At 44.8% G+C, this 18,150-nt stretch overlaps 1 protein-coding gene across 1 annotated transcript; it reads right to left on the reverse strand.

The window, feature by feature from the left end:
• Window positions 1–970: 970 nt before the first annotated feature.
• On the reverse strand, window positions 971–17,318 carry LOC144149060 (sulfotransferase ssu-1-like). The gene is made up of 3 exons (XM_077680604.1): window positions 17,179–17,318; window positions 3,227–3,583; window positions 971–2,505 (listed from the first exon to the last, which is right to left on the reverse strand). The coding sequence occupies exons 2-3, from the start codon at window positions 3,550–3,552 to the stop codon at window positions 1,884–1,886; spliced, it is 948 nt and encodes a 315-aa protein (XP_077536730.1). The 5' UTR covers window positions 3,553–3,583; window positions 17,179–17,318; the 3' UTR covers window positions 971–1,883.
• Window positions 17,319–18,150: the final 832 nt, after the last annotated feature.

The raw sequence follows: 18,150 nt of genomic DNA on the forward strand, positions 1-18,150 counted from the left end.
CTTACTGTGGCTGGTATACACCATCGCTACATATTCCGTTCTATGATTTGGCAAAAGGACTAATGGATTAAAAGTAACAAAATAATGGCTCTAATTTAGGCAGTGAAGGTGGTTGAAAAGCAAACCTTTAAATGACACCCACAACAATTGTCCATGCGACGTCACTTGAATTCATACACGTGGCTCTAGAACGAGTGAAACCTGACATTCTGCCAGCCGTTACCTGGATTTAGCTGGGGCGGCGTCTCGAACGCAGCAGAAGCATCGCCAACGGCCGGGCAACTGCAGCGAACGCCGCCGCCGTAGCCCGGCCGTGTTTCGGGAGAGAGAAAACAGAGCGAACTGTCTTTCTAAGGCTGAGGCAGCGGAACCTACCCACCGTCATAAGCTAGGTTTGGGCTGCACCACCACGCGACACAAGTGCACACACCGAAACAAGTTGGCATTCGAGCTCAGTAATAGTTAGTGATAAACAAGATAGTTTAGTAAGTTTGAGCATTGCGAGAAAGCTGAAGAAACTTTATAATCGCTATTTATCTGATCAATTTGCTCCTTTCGCCTTTTGTAATACCTGTTAAAACACAACCGAATTGGTATTCACCAATTTAGAAAATTAAGCCACATTTGTGGCAAGCGGTGCGTTTTCCTAGCGTTTCTCCAGCTCCCAGAGGTCTGTATGTGGTCTCTATATTTTGTTTTCCCGCCCTGGAAAGCAACCCTTCAAGTATCTTTGCCGTATGACTATATAATGGACGCGACGCTGCGCCAAAACCGCCCCAAAACGACCGTGTGGAAAGCAGACGGCAAAGTCGTACCTGCGAGTCGCCCGTCGGCGAGCAGATACCTCCGAGGGGGAACGCTGGTTAATTTGGCGACGCCATCTACAGTGTGCTTCGTGAGTGGAAACCCTCCGCCCTCCTCTCAGTCCTCCGTACCCCCCGCCTCCTCCCCCCGCCACCGCCACCTCCGCAACAAAACGGGTGACTTTATTGTGCAAAAACGCGTGCTAACGAATCAACTTCTTCTGCCACCGTATAACACATTGCGTATGGCAAGCCTGTTGCATGCGTGCTAAACCGGCTTGGATATGTTAAATGTTAAAGCCCAAACAAGAAGCAACCAGTGCCGAACGTCCGCCTACAGCTCAGCCCAAGAACAGACAGGCACGACTCGGGAGAAATTGTACGAGGCAGCTGTTCATTTGCGTTCACACGGAATGTTGCCACATAACTTGGTTGTGCACAATGTCGACTAACCTACAGTCTTTAGCACTGAAGCCTTAAACTTCAGCGCAAAAACCGAACAAAGAAAAACCAATGTCAATGCGCTCTGTCGATGGCCTGAATGTGGGCAGTGGCGTCAGGAAATCGTAATTCTTAACTTTTTTGGCCCAATTTTGTCAGTAAGAGTTTACAATGCAATTTGCTTCTGTTCGGTGAGTTGATGATTTAAGTTGGTCGCTTATTTTGCGTCCAAGATTAAACTAGAGAAAAGTAGTCGAGGGCGCAATCTCATTGGAAGGGCGTCATCGCTTTAAACCAGTGTGCTCGTATGCTTTGAGGATATTTTTCCGCGTTGATTTCAACTAATTGCATACCGCAGCCTAAACAGTAAGCCGTCTGTCTGGGGCGTTGTTGAATGGCTTTCTGCAGTGCCTGGTGCGCTTCGCCTGGCGCTGTGCTTTAAAACTCTATATAAGTGGAGCTGTAGACTTGAGATTGTGTCAGAATTGTACTTGTGCTCTGTCCCAAACGCTGGTTCTTAGGAGATTTGTAACTGACGTTGGCTACTGGCTAATGGCATATTTTTATTGATCGGAATGGTATACCTAACACGAATACGCAAAAGGTTTTAGACAAAAGTGGCATGCATTAGGCCGCCGATTAAGGAATGTCAAGGTCTTTCCAAAGACCCATAACATCCGAGCCTTGGGTCTTCGCGTTGATCCAAGATTTCATGCGCTCAAGAAGTTCGGGTGTCGTGAAGTGGTTCTTCCAGTCCCCAATTTTTCCTTTCCGAACGCGGCCTGAGCCCTCGTGGCTCTCCCTTTTTGCAAGACGTTTTATCCGGTATATTTCCATTGATGGCAGCCTCTTCTCTTCAGGGAGGTCGAGCAAAGCATTAACGAAGTTGTCACATCTGCAGTCGAAGACCGCCCGCATATTTGTCAAGCTGCAGGATTGCAGAATTCTCTTGAAGAGCTTTGGGTCCTCCCGTAACTGGTCACCGTGTTCTTTGCCAAGAAAATCGGCAATTTTAAGAATATATGTACTTGTGTCTTTCTTGAGATCTTCGTATGTAAGAAATAGGATGTTTGGATCTTCTCTGTGGGCGTACCAGGAAAGAAGGTGGTCGAAGTAATCGCCGTACGGCACCCGTCCGGAGACAAAAGCGTCTATGAATGTCTCAAAGGACACATCTGTGCAGCTTTTTGGGGTGTGCCCGAGAAGGTAGTGATAGTATGACACAGCGCAGTCATAAGGATTTCTGGCCACAAAGATGTACCTGAAAGGCAAGAAATTACATAGTTTAAATAAAGACTTTGGATCCTCATGGGTAATTATTGTCAATTCAGTTATATTCTACAATTGTATTCTTTATATACCCCAAGTGCTGCCTAATGATTACGACGAGAAAAAATATTTGCGATACATCGGCACAATATGCCCGAATGCCGTTTTCTTGAAGGAAGGCAACAATGTAGACTTAGAAGCACCTATAGCTAAATGACACAATACGCAGCCTAAAATATTCAGCAGTGTCTAGCTTTCTTTTAGTATATCATTTTTAATGGTCTACCTCAACTAAGTGGCTCTCAACCGTGTTCCCAAATTAATACTAATTGCCAATTGCAATATCAATCACAATGTTATTATAGCACAGTGTTATAATAAACAACAATATGTATTTGTACCACATCGCATATCATCTAACTGAATCATTTTATCCATCGGCTTAACGACAGGCGCATAATGGGCTCTATTGATGTAGCCATAAGCTGTATGTAACTAACCCATGACTCTCAGTTGCACCCAACGGATTGCGATGAAATGAGCAGTAGCCCCCCCCCCCTCAATGTTTTATTACACAGTAGAAAACATTTTCTAAAGCGGTCACTGTGTCTTCGAGTCAAAGAAAAAAAATACAATGCCCCCTTCCCATCCTTCTTTACTCCCCGCCCCAGCAAAAAAGAAGAAATCTCAAATTTTTGAAACACTCGCCCTACCTTGCCTTGTCCGAGTGACACCGCTTGTCGAAAGGCAAGTGAGTCATGAGAGCACCTGGCCTCGGCATCTTGGTTGCAGCATCCGCTCCCATAAAGTCAAAGTAAGGGGCCTGGAGAAAGAAGTCGGTGACGTTGTTTGGTGCGTTTCCTCTGGAGAAGATGTTGCACACTATATATTGCGTCCAGGTGGTTCCACACTTTGGGTAAGTAGCCACAAACACGTCATCTTCGCGTGGACGATACCGCATGGCAGCCCGCACGTTCTCCTCCCGGAGGAAGTCGTTGACCAGAAGACCGTCTACTTCAATTAGGCTTTCGGGATCCATGGCGTATTCCTTTCCTGTGCTTAGGCTCGACCTGTGGGCATATCAAAGCATTTTCGCACAATAAATAACGTGAGATGTTTGTGACCCCTAAAAGACATGAAAAAGTACGAAGAAATCGATAGAAGTATTATATATTTCTTCTGAGGGGTGCCTAACATACATAACAAATAGTAGAATGATAAGCTTAGCGACAGAAATTTATGATTGTTAATTAAAAATTGCCGATATTGACATTAGCGAAAACCGCATTCCACCGAAGGTTACACTTTCACAACCCCCATTATCCTTAAACAAAAAAAGATTTCTGGTTCTATGAGGCAATATGAAATAATTCTCCAGCATTAAAGGCAAATCAGTTGCTTAGTGTTTCGTAACAGCGTTATCTTACTAACATTTGCAAACCTTGTTAACATGCTCAATCGATTGGTTCATTTATTATCATTATAATGTGGTAACTGATACCTATCTGCCTCTTGTGATGTGACGTAACAAATTTTGAGCTGTGGGCATATTGATCTGAATGTCCAGAATGCATTACATGAAGCTGTTACAGGACATCTTGTTTATACAAGCATTCATATTTTTACAGGTCCCTGATAATCTTACGTACCAAAAAGAAATGAGAGGTTTCTGTAGCAAGCAACTATCAAAAGAGGAATTTTCTTACAAGTACAGCGCTTTTACCGCTCCGGAACAACCAGAAGAGATGCTGTTTTCTCCGACATGTTTTACAAGCAAATGCTTTCCCCTCACACCTGAAGTTGCCTTTTGATATTAAAAGGAAATCAGAATGTTGAAATCTTAAAAAAGTTCTTCTGAGCCGGGTAAAAATTACGTTCTCGAACTATGGTATACGTTTGAGAGGAAGGCTTCACACAACGATTTGTCTATTCTACATCAATGGAACCATATTTCTACCCACTTTAAAACATTTCTCAACTAGTCTAGCTTTCCGGAAAGTAACACCGAATACCTATTAAAACATAAACACAACTGCACCCAGGGTAGCCTTGACATCACTACGTAAAAAGAGCAATGCAGAGAAAGCAAACAGTAAGGAAGAGAGCTCAGACCATCCTTTTTCCTTCAGTTGACTATTTTTTCGGGTGTTTATCTATATTTTTGTTTTGAAGTTCAACATTGCTTTGAGAATAGGAAGAGGGACGTGTTCCAGTAAAGCAATACGCATACCAACAATTTCTTGCACTTACGTCACTTTAACTTTGCAGTGCTCTCCAATTCTTCGATATTATTCTCGGGTTAGCGTAAATACTGATTATCTGCGTATAAGTAACCTCAGAATTGGCATTGTTGGCAGCGGCGGTTTATACGTTGCAGTAAGACAGCATTCTACAGCTGTTTACCGTAGGTGAAATGTTTACGTGCTGCACGCTTTGCCGTGCAGCTGCGTCGTAATGGGGACCTGAGGACACCCGACAGTTGACAGCCAGTTTGAGAGGCAGGTATTGTAATCGAAAAATTGTTCCATCCGTGGCTGCCCTGTAAAAACACATTTATTTTAGATATCCCGAAATTGTTCCACCCGAATATTTCCTACAGGGGTGACATGCGTACGTTGAGCTACTTGGAGTAGTTTTGGGTGTTCTGTGCGTTAAAGAATCACCTGCATATCCATCGCCACATAAAAATGTAAAAGCCTCTTGTTATAACAGCATCGTACGGGACTGCATTTCGAAGTTTTAATTCACGTAGTTACTTTATTCCAGAATGTTAAACGCCGCAGGCCGTGCTCCGCGTACTCTATAAGTCTAGCGCGGCTCTACACGTGAAGGAAGTCTGCCAGCTGCCCAGTAATAATCAATGCAGGGAAAACGCGGCCAACACAAATATTTTACAACGCGCGTGTCGGTAAAGAACCCTCTGAAGGGTTCATGAAGAGGATCGCGTGGAGTATACCTAAACTTCGCTTCACAAACAAACCTCCTCTTGTGATCATTTGGAAAGCGGTACCGCCAACAAGGCAGAGGTTAAGACTGATTCCATATCACAAGCGGTCTTTTGATACATCATTAAAAGTGACTGCATTTCGCCTAGAAAGAAAGTTCAGAGGGGCTGGTTAAGACACCAGCACACTTGTAGGCTTCTATGGTGCCAGTTATATGCATTCTGTTACGTCAAAATCCCGCATTTGCGGGATAATTGCAAGTGCATAAGAAATGTATCATCTTGTAAAGTTCCAAAATTTATTATATTTGGAAATTTTGTTCTATAATAAAACATTCCTTTTCATCCAGTGTCGTTGGACACAGAATGTGTTTCGGAGTATGGGGGGGGGGGGGTAATTGATTCCACTACACGTAAGCATTATTTTGCTACTGCACCAAAGAAAAATCTCGGAGACCTCAATACCCCAACCGCGGCACAAAGCGTCTGGTTCTCATACATTGGCGTTCAAACAGTATACACGTTCAAGATTGTTGAGTTAGCACAAATAAAATAAAATTAAAAACACGGGTCACTATACTTTAGTGACGCATTTGTCTTCTTTACTGAAGCTCACTTCATATAATTTCTGGGCAATTGCGTCTGTTTAGGTTCTAGAAAGGCGAAAGCCTAGGGACACGAATTAACAACTGGTTCACTGTTACATCGTTTACGCGTCTCTTGTGTCGCGTTTTAGGACTTTTGGCGCGACTTCCTCTGCCCGCCTTTATTTCTGCTTGACCATGTATGCATTTGCCTTTTTGATTTTGTCGCGTCGTCTCAGGATGCCAATAAAGTGAACAAGCGGACTTCCGCAGGCCGCATATTCTAGAGTTATGACTCTACGCGTGTGGGGTCCACCTGCTCTTGTCATGGTACAATACGTTAAGATCTCACGTGGCATTCACTATTCCACAACTTCTGCGTACCAAATTCCCAATACTGTTAATTTGGTCAAGCGGCCACATTAGCTTCTCAAAGATTATTTCGCGAATCATTCCGCCAAGTGGGCATGCGTTACAAAAGGACGAACAACAACCACAACACCTTTTTTTTTTTGCTGCGGTCCGCATGGCAGCAGCGTTCTCTATAATGTCTTCTTTTTAAGTGGTCTCCGTGGTCTAGGCGACCTGTTATGATTGATTGAGCATGCGAAATAAACGAAAAACGTTTTTATGTTCGGGTACTATACTGTGCGTGGGCGTAAGGCCAGGCTGAACACAGTGCGTTTGCCATGGTCATGTGGGGGTCTGAATGGTTTGGTTTGTGCACCGACTTAGTCTGGGTTGTGCTTCATGAAGATGCCGGATCAACGACTTTTGCTTAGCGTACTTCAAAGCGCATGAGTTATCATTTACCTAGTCTGCGTCTAGGGTGAGGTATCAGGACGCCGCCTTTGGGTTTACTAGAAAAATTTCTGGGTACTTTATTATCTTACTGCGCTGTTTTCTCTGGAGTACCTCTTTAGCCTTTGAAGAAAGGCTGTCGGAACACTTTAATTGATAATCTGTTGAAGGTGCCTCTTTACCTCCACCCCTACTTGCGGAAGCACTACAACAGTGTTGGAGATCGTGCCGAGCACATGTGCGTCCCGCCAAATGCCGAAAACGTTTTTTTTCCTACCTTCATTCACATCCTTTGCCACTCAAAACATGGCTGCGTGAAACACAGATGTCGATATCTTGTTCAGAGAATTGCTGCTTGTACAATCAACCAGATACTATTGACCAATGTTTCGTGCTGTGCCGTGGCACGGCGGTTTTCTGGGACGTTTTGCGATGAAAGCAATTCGTACACCCTTCGCTTCTTGCTATTTAATGATGTTAATGGGGTGCCATATTGGTTTATTCGTGTAGGATTGTTTAGCTTGTAGAAGTGCCGCATGGTTAGTCAGCATGCGTAATCCGCTAGGCCAACGAAGAGCATTTTTCGTGATCAGGTGGCGTTACTGCGGAGAGTTTATGCGGCGCAGATTGATTCACCAGAGTGGCTGTACGTTCTTCATGCGTGGTTCTGGTTGCATGTGTTTTTAAATGATCCGAACCTTTGTTAAACTCATGTGCTTACCCTTTGCTGGCTCTTAGTTTTACATTGTGTGTTAATCGTCGTATATAACTATCTAATATTTCCGTGCCATAAAGACAAGAGCGCCGTCATTTTACTGGGGAGGCCCAGGTTCAGATTCCACTGGACCCCGCCCTTGTGCGTTTTATTATTTTCTCGTTACAGCAAGAGCCATTTACCTGATTGTGCAAATACAACGGCGCTTTTTTTCATTTTCGTATTGGGGTAACAAAGCCTTTCTTTTTAATAACTGCCGCTAAAACTTCTCAGCAATACCCAGGTCTTTATTACCTACGTACAGAGTTCATTACATCGATCAGTGTTTGTACAAACCAAAAAAAAAAGATTTTAGGAGTGCTCGCGTTGTAGCAAGGAAGAACAAAAAATGTTTCCGCATTATAGGCACTTGTGCGAGTTTTTTTCTTAATTCGTTACATAAATTCGTTTTATTTCTGCCACAATTTCTGAAATAAAACATGTGTTCACTCTAGTCTTTGCGAGTGACGTTTGACCTCGTACTTCCGCGTAGAGTCGATAGTTGAAGTAAGTTTATTACTACTGTGTGTGCTGTCGGGGAGCTGTTTTCAGGACACCGCATCACACAGCATTCACAGCTTTACCACCTTAATTACTGCAGAACAGCGCACCCTATTACTCGGAATGTCTCAGCCGACATAAGTGACTGATATTGATACCTGGAGGGATTATTATGAAAAACGTTGGAAGTTTTCTGGCGTATTCTGGCCGTTGCCGTGATGGCACTGCGTATGATGTCTCTTTATACCAGTGCACTTGGTTGGAAGGTATGTTGAGCAGTGAAGATGCCGATGTAAAGCCAAAGAAACAAAGTAGAGAGACGCTGTAGCGGTAAGATGACGAGAGCTGGGTTTACCGTCACTCTCTACAACACTTACACAAGCCTCCATTGCTTCTGGATGCTGTACGCATATATCACGTATTATTTCGCCATCTTGTACTATCGCCAAAAACATTGCCATTGTGTTAGCAACCAGGAAAAAAAAACTGGCCGCTTGGTTGAACGGCTGTGCAGCTTCCTTTTGTGTCGCAACTATTACGCGATTTAGAGCGCAGTCGCCGCAGCAGACGAATGCAGAAGGTCCTCACCGTGATTGCGAAAATTCAGTTAGCGATTATGCATCAGTGGCTACAGTGAGCGCCCGTTCAGTCCGTAAGCTTGCAGGCACTTTTTTGTACTCGCTATCACTGCCGACGACTCCTGTGCACACAAGCAATGTCAGTGTTGACTTTTTCCAAGAGTGCCCATGTAGGGTACCGCGTTGCTGTAGCCGTAACTCGTCTATAATGCATTTCCTTCACTCATGGTAAACAGACGCGAGGTTTCATCAAACACTGTCGTAGATCTAATCAACAAAAATGTAAAGTTTACGTCTTCACCCAGCACAAAGCTGCCGAATTGGTCATATTCCAGGTATACGTAAAAGGACACTGAAGACAAAACCGCAGTTGGCATCTCCACAACACGAACATACCAGTCTCTGGGGCAGTACCTGCAAAATAATCTCGTACACCTACAGGTATAATGCACAAGTATAATTTAGGCCATGCCGACATTCGCAACCGGTAAAGGCGCGGTGCTGGTGCCAACTGCAATGGTTAATGAAGGTTCGCAGCTTCATGCCTCTGAACTTCAACTCTACGTATATGAAGGCTGCGCGGCGTAACCTCATCTGCGCAGCCGTAAAATTGAATCAGAAGTTTTAGCGTACGCAGCCGAACGCAAATAGTTACGGTATATCTTTGAGTTGTTTGCGAGTATGTTAGGAGGCATGGGCATCTCAATGTCTGCATTATGTCGGTAAAGAGTGGGTAAGCCGTCCACGGTTCCGCTCACCTGTGGAGAGTTGTTTGCGTCTGATGGAACATATCTTTTCTCCTTTTCCCGAATGTCCTCCGTGGTTTGCACGTTGCCCTTTGGTAGAGCTCATTGCTGTGACAATGTAGCCTGTAATAATGATGCTTTGCAGCCAATACGGCGGCCGAAGCTGTCTCTGTGTGTGTTGTGACCGCGTTCGCTTCGCGACGAAATGCGATGGCGTGGTCCCGTGGGTGGACTGTGTTTACTATGTTGGGATGTTCACCGGCGGCGATTCAACTCCGCACCGATTGAGTGGAGTGCGCGCATTTTTGAAAAAACCTTCTCGCCTAGCGCCGACAGCAAATGACTTCCTCGCCACGTAAATCGCTAATAAGAAGCGAGGGCTGCGCCTACGACAAGCAAAAGGCAATCTATGAGGCGGTTAATCTTGTTCTTGGGCCTCAAGGCGCATGCCCTTACGATGTGTTTGTTCGAAAACCACGTATCGTTGGCACCGAAGTATAATAAAATGTATGCGTAAAAGCAGGACTTTGTTTTCAGATATTGTTTTTTTGTATCATGTATCACGTTAGATCATGTATCATGTTTTGTATCATGTATCATGTTATTTGTATCATGTTATAAACGTTTTTTTTAGGCTGTACTGGCGCGGAGAGGTATAAGTAGTGGTTTGCGTGCCCGTAAAAGTTCTATACACTTTCCTGGCCTGTGGGCTAATGGGCAACTTGATTCCCAAAGCCTTAAAAAAAGTCGTAATAAGCGTTACCATAATAATAAGCGTTACATTAAACGCTACAATAAACCACGCTAATGTCTTTTTCGAGTTTGGATGAAAGTGCACACACGGGCTTACTAGTAAAAACGCGCAAATACGTACGTACTGTCAATCAGGCGCTCGCACACCAAAGTACTTAGACCCGTTTTCACATTAGGCATTTGGCGCTGTTACAATAAATTAACTGATGGTCATACAAAGTCATGCCGACTGCATCAATGCGAATAAAAGGCGAATATCCATAGCGAGAATGCAAAGCCAACGTCGCCCCTGTCGTCGTTCTCGCTACCATTGCGGTGTCCTCTGGACGTTTAGTAGGTAAAGTAAAGTTGGCCGTGTGGCTCATTCACATTGTTTAACCATCATGTCACCTCGCGTGTCGCACCAATAAGACGCACACACAATGGCAGGGAACGGACGTATAGGGCGGGAAAGTTAATTGGTCGTACGTGCCCACAGCGTTGCCAGTGGCTTCTGCGACGGCGGTAATTCGTTCGGTAGGTTTTACTTTTCCTGCTGGACCCACCGCTTTCTCACGCGCTTCCGTCACCTGTTGTTTAAGTAACACGAAGCATCAGAAAATGCTGCGTTGGAAGAAATTGGTTTTTCAATTGGTAACTGCTCGATAAGCAAAAGCCCAACCATCCGCACGCGCAAAGTCTACGTACTCGCGCAATGACGTACGCCTGTGGCGACATCAACCGCTGCTTTTACGCCGACCAAGGACGCTGGAGAAGGCGAGTAACCACATAGGCACCGCAACGTGCGAGTGAACCCGGCGTACGCAAGCGTACTCGCATGCGCCGCGCTGTGTCGCTAGACTACATGTGCCCCGGACTCAGCTTTGTGGCGACCAGATAAAGTGCACTTTAGGTGAAATAAAACGAAAATTGCTTGTAATCACAAAAGTGCGTATATTGAAACAATAAACAACTCAATCAGTTTTTGGGACTCTGAAACATCTTAAGAATTAGTATGCGTACTTGCCAGGCACAAAATCCTGCTCTGCATTTTGCGTAAGCTCCCATGCTCCAATAGTTGCTCGTTGCTTCCCGTGTTTTCTCCCATTGTGTGCTCTCCGCAATTTACAATTTACTTCGAGTTATTACATAATAATAGTAACGTCAGCTTATTTATCAATTACCTTTCTTGTTATGCGACCGACCGGAAAGCCGAATTGCATCACCGCCAGATGTCGACCTCAACTCCGTGCGCCCGAACGTTTGCGTCGATGTATGTCTGGCTCTGACTTGGCGGTAACAAGCCCGGAGCAAAGTATTCGGCGTACACCGGAATACATCAGTTCTGTACGTCCTTAGGCCGGTTTCCGCCGTTGCGCCTGTACGTCGGTTTTACGCAAGCATGTGGTCGGGCTTTAATGCTCCTTTCGCCGCCAAACAGCCGCTGGGAGTGCCATGGGGCTGTTGAACTTTAATCTGAGCCAATCTCCACAGTTTGCGGAGGAGTCCCTTCTACGAACATGATGACGGGATTTCCTGCGCACGTGCACAGGGTTCGAGACATTTATTCCGCACGCACAGGCAGATATTAGCAAACAAGCAAAAAGACGACCTTACAGCTCGACACCTCATGGTCCCTAGATAAAAATAGCGACCGCATGTACGGTGGTGTAGGTTTGCTTCACGACATGTCACAGAAGCACTGCAGGGCAGAGTCAGAATAAACTGGACATGATATGGGCTCGTAATGTCCCTTCAATCTTTGCTTAAGTTCTCATGCTTGCATCAATGTGGGTGCTTTGCCGTATTTTTTTTAGTTTCATCACACTTTATTCAGAATTTAATCCAAACTCCTGTTTTTCGCTTTTAACTTTTTCAAAAACTGAGGCATGTTTTCTTGCCGCAAAAGTTTTTTTTTGATTACGCATTGGTGGCAAACAAGACACTTGAAATGACACAGAAAAATGGCCGCATCTCAATTCCATTGATGATGGCGACGGTGCGGAGTACAGAGACTCGAAATGACATCCACGTTGCTCCCCGCGTGGCCTCCGATTTGCGCCTGGACCATCATAGTATTGGGGTCATGATTGCACCTTGATTATTTTCTAAATGAAACTACAACTCACGGCTCAAATCGCATTTCGCTTGATTTTCGCTTGATAGGGGTATACGTACAAATGGACGCGGACGGACATTGGAAGGTCCTAAGGTACTCCGCACCGTTACCGGCCAGGGAGTAAGCTGTCTGACTCACGCGTACTAACTCATGGTCGCAGCCCAACGAATGAGACGACTGACACAAACTCTGTTTGGTGTACCAGACAGAGGGCTTGAATTTTTTCTATTGTAAATGCTATGCGCACAGACGCGGACGGACTTTGTGCGGTCCTAAGGCACACCGCACCTAAAAAAATGGCATGTAATTTAATACCATGTCAGGGGGGCGTTTAGGGGAATTAGGAATAAATAAATAAATAAAATTAGGAGTCATCGGACCGGTGCTGGCTATCACGCCAGCACCGTCAGTGTACGCTTACTTACACTCACACAAATACAAAGGCGGGTATTGCAGCACAGCATATTCGAAGTACTTAGTTTCCACTGTTTCCTTAACGCCTTCTGAAAGGCAACTTTCGAGTCCTCGACCAGAGCAAGTTTTCTCTCAAGTCCTTGCTATTTTTTCAAAGAATAAAAGTAATGATTTGCCAACACAGAAATTGAATTACTGCTACCCATATTTTATTTCGCGTTCCTTGTTCTCACTCCACGCTTATTTCTCGGTGTTCGTTGAACGACCGTTTCATCCTATTTTTATTTATACATAGATATGTATGCCTGTATTTGTGTATGTGTACTTTGCATGCGCGTGCGTCCGTGCGTGTGCGTACGTGGGCGTGTGTGCGTGTGCGTGTGCTTGTCCGCGTGTGCATGCGCGTCCATCTGTGCGCGCGCGCGCGCGTGTGTGTGTGTGTGTGTGCGTGCGTGTGTGCTTGCTTGTGTGTGCGTGCGCGTTCGCGTGTGCAAAGATCAAGGTTTTCTGCTTATCCTTACGAGAACAAAACTTCATGAAGTTTTTTTATGTGATGAACGGCATTTGGGAAACAATTAGAAATTTTCCGGCGTTTTCCAGCTCTGCATATGAAAAGAACGGTGTACAAATAAAGTCATCTTTTGACAATGAAATATGAGGCAGAATGTTGGTGTCACAAAAGGTACGTTGAAAGGAAGCGACGGTTGGTACTTAGAGCTGTTTCCCCGTAAATCATTAGGTTAACACTGGAGCATAAACATACTGCATCAGTTAACAAGGTACAAACTGAAGCCACGAAAATTTGTTTCGTTTTTAGCTACAAGGGTAGAATTTCGCATCCTGTTTAGGACACAAGATGAATAAACGCTTCACCCACTCTTTGGTGGAGTGGACACCAAGGGACCGCCGAGGCACTAGGGAAGAACGAGCACACGCTGGAGAATTTATATATAGGAATTTGTGGCGAACAGCACACATAAAAAGCTTGCAACAGCAGTCGTTTGAAAGCTCGGGGGCAACTCTCTGTCCTGCAGTGGAGACGTGCTGTGGATGACGATTCTTGGCATGTGTGCGTATGCGTGCGTGTGTGGGGTTGTGTGTTTGCGTGCGCGCGCGCATGCCTTTTCGGGTGCCTTAGAGCACGCGCTTATATAGCCGGAAAAATTTTTAATATCGAGGAAGCGTCGTCCGCTTGGTGTGTCTGACCCTCACCCCGACAGAAATGGTGAAACGAGAGAGGTTATCTGGCATGCGCACAAGGATCCCCCCGATGAAACCGTCGTCCGGCAGTGGCTTTCTTCGCTTGCGCCTTGTTTCCGGCATCAAATAATGTGGCTGATTTCTGGTGGAAAGTGTTTGTATGGTGCTTACTGGAACAGCATAGCCGATAACTGTTGCACTGGAGCTTTCGTTCGGCACATGCGAGATAACCTCTCTCCTTTTGCCGCTTCCTACCGTGAAAAGGTTCTTACCAACACGATAATTAGCGCTCCCGTGAATATACACAAATATTCGACAGCTCTACTTGTGTTTGCCAGCTACGCAATGGGCCTTTTCTGCAACTAAGACTTCTGATTACCTGGCACACACAAAATTTCACTTTAAGGGGGAGTCACCCAAATCACTTGGAATAGCTGTACTAAACAATCCTTCAGCTGGCAGATACTCTCTCTCCAGCCGGCGGTGTTCTTAGATTATTGAAAAATTTATCACTCTAGTTACTAGCCTGGGCGTCTTCTAAAAAGTTGTGGTGGGGAATACTCAGGTCTAGGTATGAACAAACTTTTCAACAAAGCAACGCATACGTCAAATCAGTGGTGGAAATCAAATAACTCTTCGTCCAGCATGAATACAAAACGGTTTTTCGTCCATCCGGTGTTCTTCAGTCGGGTTACGTAGAGTACTTGAACGTACAAAACGAAAATAACCTATTATAAATTCGTGGCCTCCCACCCGAGATCTCGCTGACAAATGCTTGATCGATCCCCAAATTAAAGAATACATACGACCTCCACACAGAAGGTAAGTACAAAGAACCCACTCAATTCAGTCGCGTTCCGACGTCTATAGATTTAGGAGCACTCTTCGTATCGCGGTGCGCTCGACGTTATAAGACGTTATCTGATTTCTACACGCAGGAGGCTCAGTGGCTAAAGCGTTGTGCTACTGAACAAGAGGTCGCTGGTACGATTTCCGGCTGTGGCGGCCGCTTTTCTGGTGGAGACGAAAAGCAAAAACGCCCGTGTGTAGTAGATTTCGGCGCACGTTAATGATCCCCAGGTGGTCAAAATAATCCGGATCCTTGCACTACGGCGCGCCTCATCGCCCGCGTTGCGTCGGCGCGTCAAACCCTACAATCAATCAAGGAGGCGAAGAAGAATGATCGTTTCCAAGAGCGCGATCCCCATCCCTCCTTATTTTTCTTGCCCCTTAGATTTGTTGCGGTCCCACGTTCAGATGAGGATATTCTTTTCTTAATTACCGAGGGCAATAAATAATTTCCGTTTCCTAAAGCGAAAATCTTCGATTTCCACTATTCATGAAACGCGCTGTCGCGAAAAAAAGGTTATTTTTTTTTTGGAGTAGCACCATTATGCGCAGGAGAAGGAAACCGGAGCCTAAAACCAGGAACAGCAGTGACGTAGTGGTGTAGAATGTAGCCGCTTGTGTGTTACAGCCGCAGTTAAGTATAATAGCACTGATGAAAGAGAGATCGATTTTCTGACAACGGCAAGAGAGAAAGACGATGTCCGCAAGGTAGTTTTGGGGGACCGCCCAGTGGTACAGGTGGGCCAGCCATATTCAAGGGATCGTGAAGCGACAGATCCACTGATTTCCCGACTATGCTTTTGCTTTCAAAATATAGGAAGGTTCAAGGTATTCCCCGTAGTTTACGTTGCGCTTCGTAGAGAGGACCTAGAAAGCTGCATATCTGGATGGTATCGATGACGGGCGCGACGTCTTGCAGTCCGTAAACTTAGAAGGATTTCCGTAAACCGCACTAATTCTTATGTAATTTCTTGTAAGTGCTCTTTGTATAACCAGTCCCATATCTGTTGGCAAACTACGAACAATTACAGCCGAACTCGCCACTCTGTTGTTCAGTTCATTTTACCTTCTTCCCGACCTTTGTTGCCGTCCAGAGGTGTGTCGTCAAAAACGCTACAACATTTGGTGCGGCGAGAAGCAACGGCGTCTGGAGTTAGCGACCCGGTTTGTCCTTGCGGCAGATAGTGAGGGGAGACAATGACCAGACACATCAACAATAGGGACAGTCACGGTGTCCTGTTGTCATTGATTGCCCATTTACCAATTTCTCCTAGGCAAGAATAAAACGTTCCCCTTTAAGGGTGGCATAATTTGAACTGGTCCGGCAGTAGCCTTCAAAAGTCCAGTGACAAGCGAAGCGGTCGACAGGAGCAGACAAATAAATTTTTATTCTCCTTACTTGTTATTACTAATGTTTGTATATTCATAAATATTGTTTTACGGTGCGTACCATTTATTGCAGATAACCCAACTCTGTGAAATGTGAGCTCACTATATGTCAGTTATATCTGGGTTGTAACGTCCTCTTTTCTGAATTTCACGAAAAATAAAAAAAAACGAATTTTAGCTAAACTAAATTTATTCGCGTACTATATTACTATGAAAAATTAAGGTTAAAGAAAATTTGAACCCTGCACGGTACGCTCGTCGACATACAGCGGCACAAGTGCTTTTGTATTTAGAAAAAAGTCGGTATTATCCACGCTAAAAAGGCCCCGAAAAAAATAATAGGTTGAAACAAACAAAATATTCCATTCTTTTTAGAAGATTTTGCCTTTGAAAATACTAACATATCACCAGTAGGTGGGCCCCTAAAAACGGCTCACCTGACGGATGTTTTCCTCTGGCCTCTAGTCGTACAGACGTGCGCACGGTACTCCCCCAATATTCCATTCTTTTTAGAAGATTTTGCCTTTGAAAATACTAACATATCACCAGTAGGTGGGCCCCTAAAAACGGCTCACCTGACGGATGTTTTCCTCTGGCCTCTAGTCGTACAAACGTGCGCACGGTACTCCCCCATTTATTACTAATGTTGTTATATTCATAAATATTGTTGTACTGTGGGTACCATTTATTGCAGGTGGCCCAACGCTGTAAAGTATGAGCTCACTATATGTCAGTTACATCTGGCTTGTAACGTCCTCTTTCCTGAATTCCCCTAAACATAAAAAGAATAATTTTAGCTAAACTAAATATGTGCACGTACTATACTATTATGAAAAAAAAAACGATACAAGCAAATTTAAATCATACACAGTACTCTCGTCGACATACAGCGCCACAAGTGCTTTTGTATTTAGAAAAAAGGCAGGATGATCCTCACTAAAAAAGCCCCGGAAAGATAGGTTCAAACAAAGAAAATATTCCACTCCTTTTAGAAGGTTTTGTGCGTGAAAGTTCTAACATATCACCAGTTGGTCGGCCCCTAAAAACGGCTCACCTGACGGATGTGTTCCTCCGGCCCCAAGTCGTACAAACGTGCGCACGGTGCTCCCACAATTCACGTAGTGAGCGCCACTACAGGCATTGAGTTCTATGCTGCTCACCCTAATGCAAGCGCCTGTGACGTCGTGATTTTAATTCCCCGGTTTCCTTTCAGAACAGCCAATGAAATGCCGCCGCAAGGGAGTTTTTCTGCTGGGCGCAAGCATTGAACGCAGCTGCAGCAGCACACGTGCGTTTGACCATTGCGAGCAGTATAAAAATGTGTGCATTGCGAGCAGTATAAAAAGTGCTGGTGTTCTACGAAGTAAAAATTTCAAGTATTAATTTCGTACAGTTCGGGAAAGGAAAAGGACACATTGACTTCCGGCACCTGGGGGCTTATCGCTCCAATTTGATCTTCAATTCTCGCTGGACTTTATCGCGCGCACTGTAGTACTTGTGTTTTTGGGTCAGCCTGTCAGATCCGTCATTTCCATCATGCTTGGCGCAAAGCGCACGCAACCAATAAACGTCGAATGTCGTTTTCTCTTGTTGTTTTTACAAGCGAAACACAGCTTGCAAGGAATTTAAAACCTGTCGCACATTTGAAAGAACATGCCAAACGGAAGCACTGTCTATGCCATCGGTTTATATTCTTTGCAATTGTACAGCCCAGAAAGATAGTGGACGTACTCCGACAAGAACAATTCCCGTGGGCTTCCAAGAACTCTACTGTAGCGTATTCCGCACGTCGTTCCTGTGTATAGTTCTCTCATATCATTCATCCACATGCGTTATTCTTTTCAGCAAATTTTGTTCTCTAATAATAGACGAAATTTTGGGAAAATTCTAATAAAGCAATAAGCGTAGTAAAGTTTCCGTAGTGCTGTAATCCCCCAATCGTCCCGGTATCGCGTTTAGGCCATCACTAACTGCTACATTATCTTGGATAAAATTCAATGCTATAACGCAAAGTTACTGAAGAACA

This window comes from Haemaphysalis longicornis, unplaced genomic scaffold (assembly GCF_048455015.1).
Source record: "Haemaphysalis longicornis isolate Haplotype H1 unplaced genomic scaffold, Haemaphysalis longicornis Haplotype H1 scaffold_8, whole genome shotgun sequence".
NCBI classification, from domain to species: Eukaryota; Metazoa; Arthropoda; class Arachnida; order Ixodida; family Ixodidae; genus Haemaphysalis; species Haemaphysalis longicornis.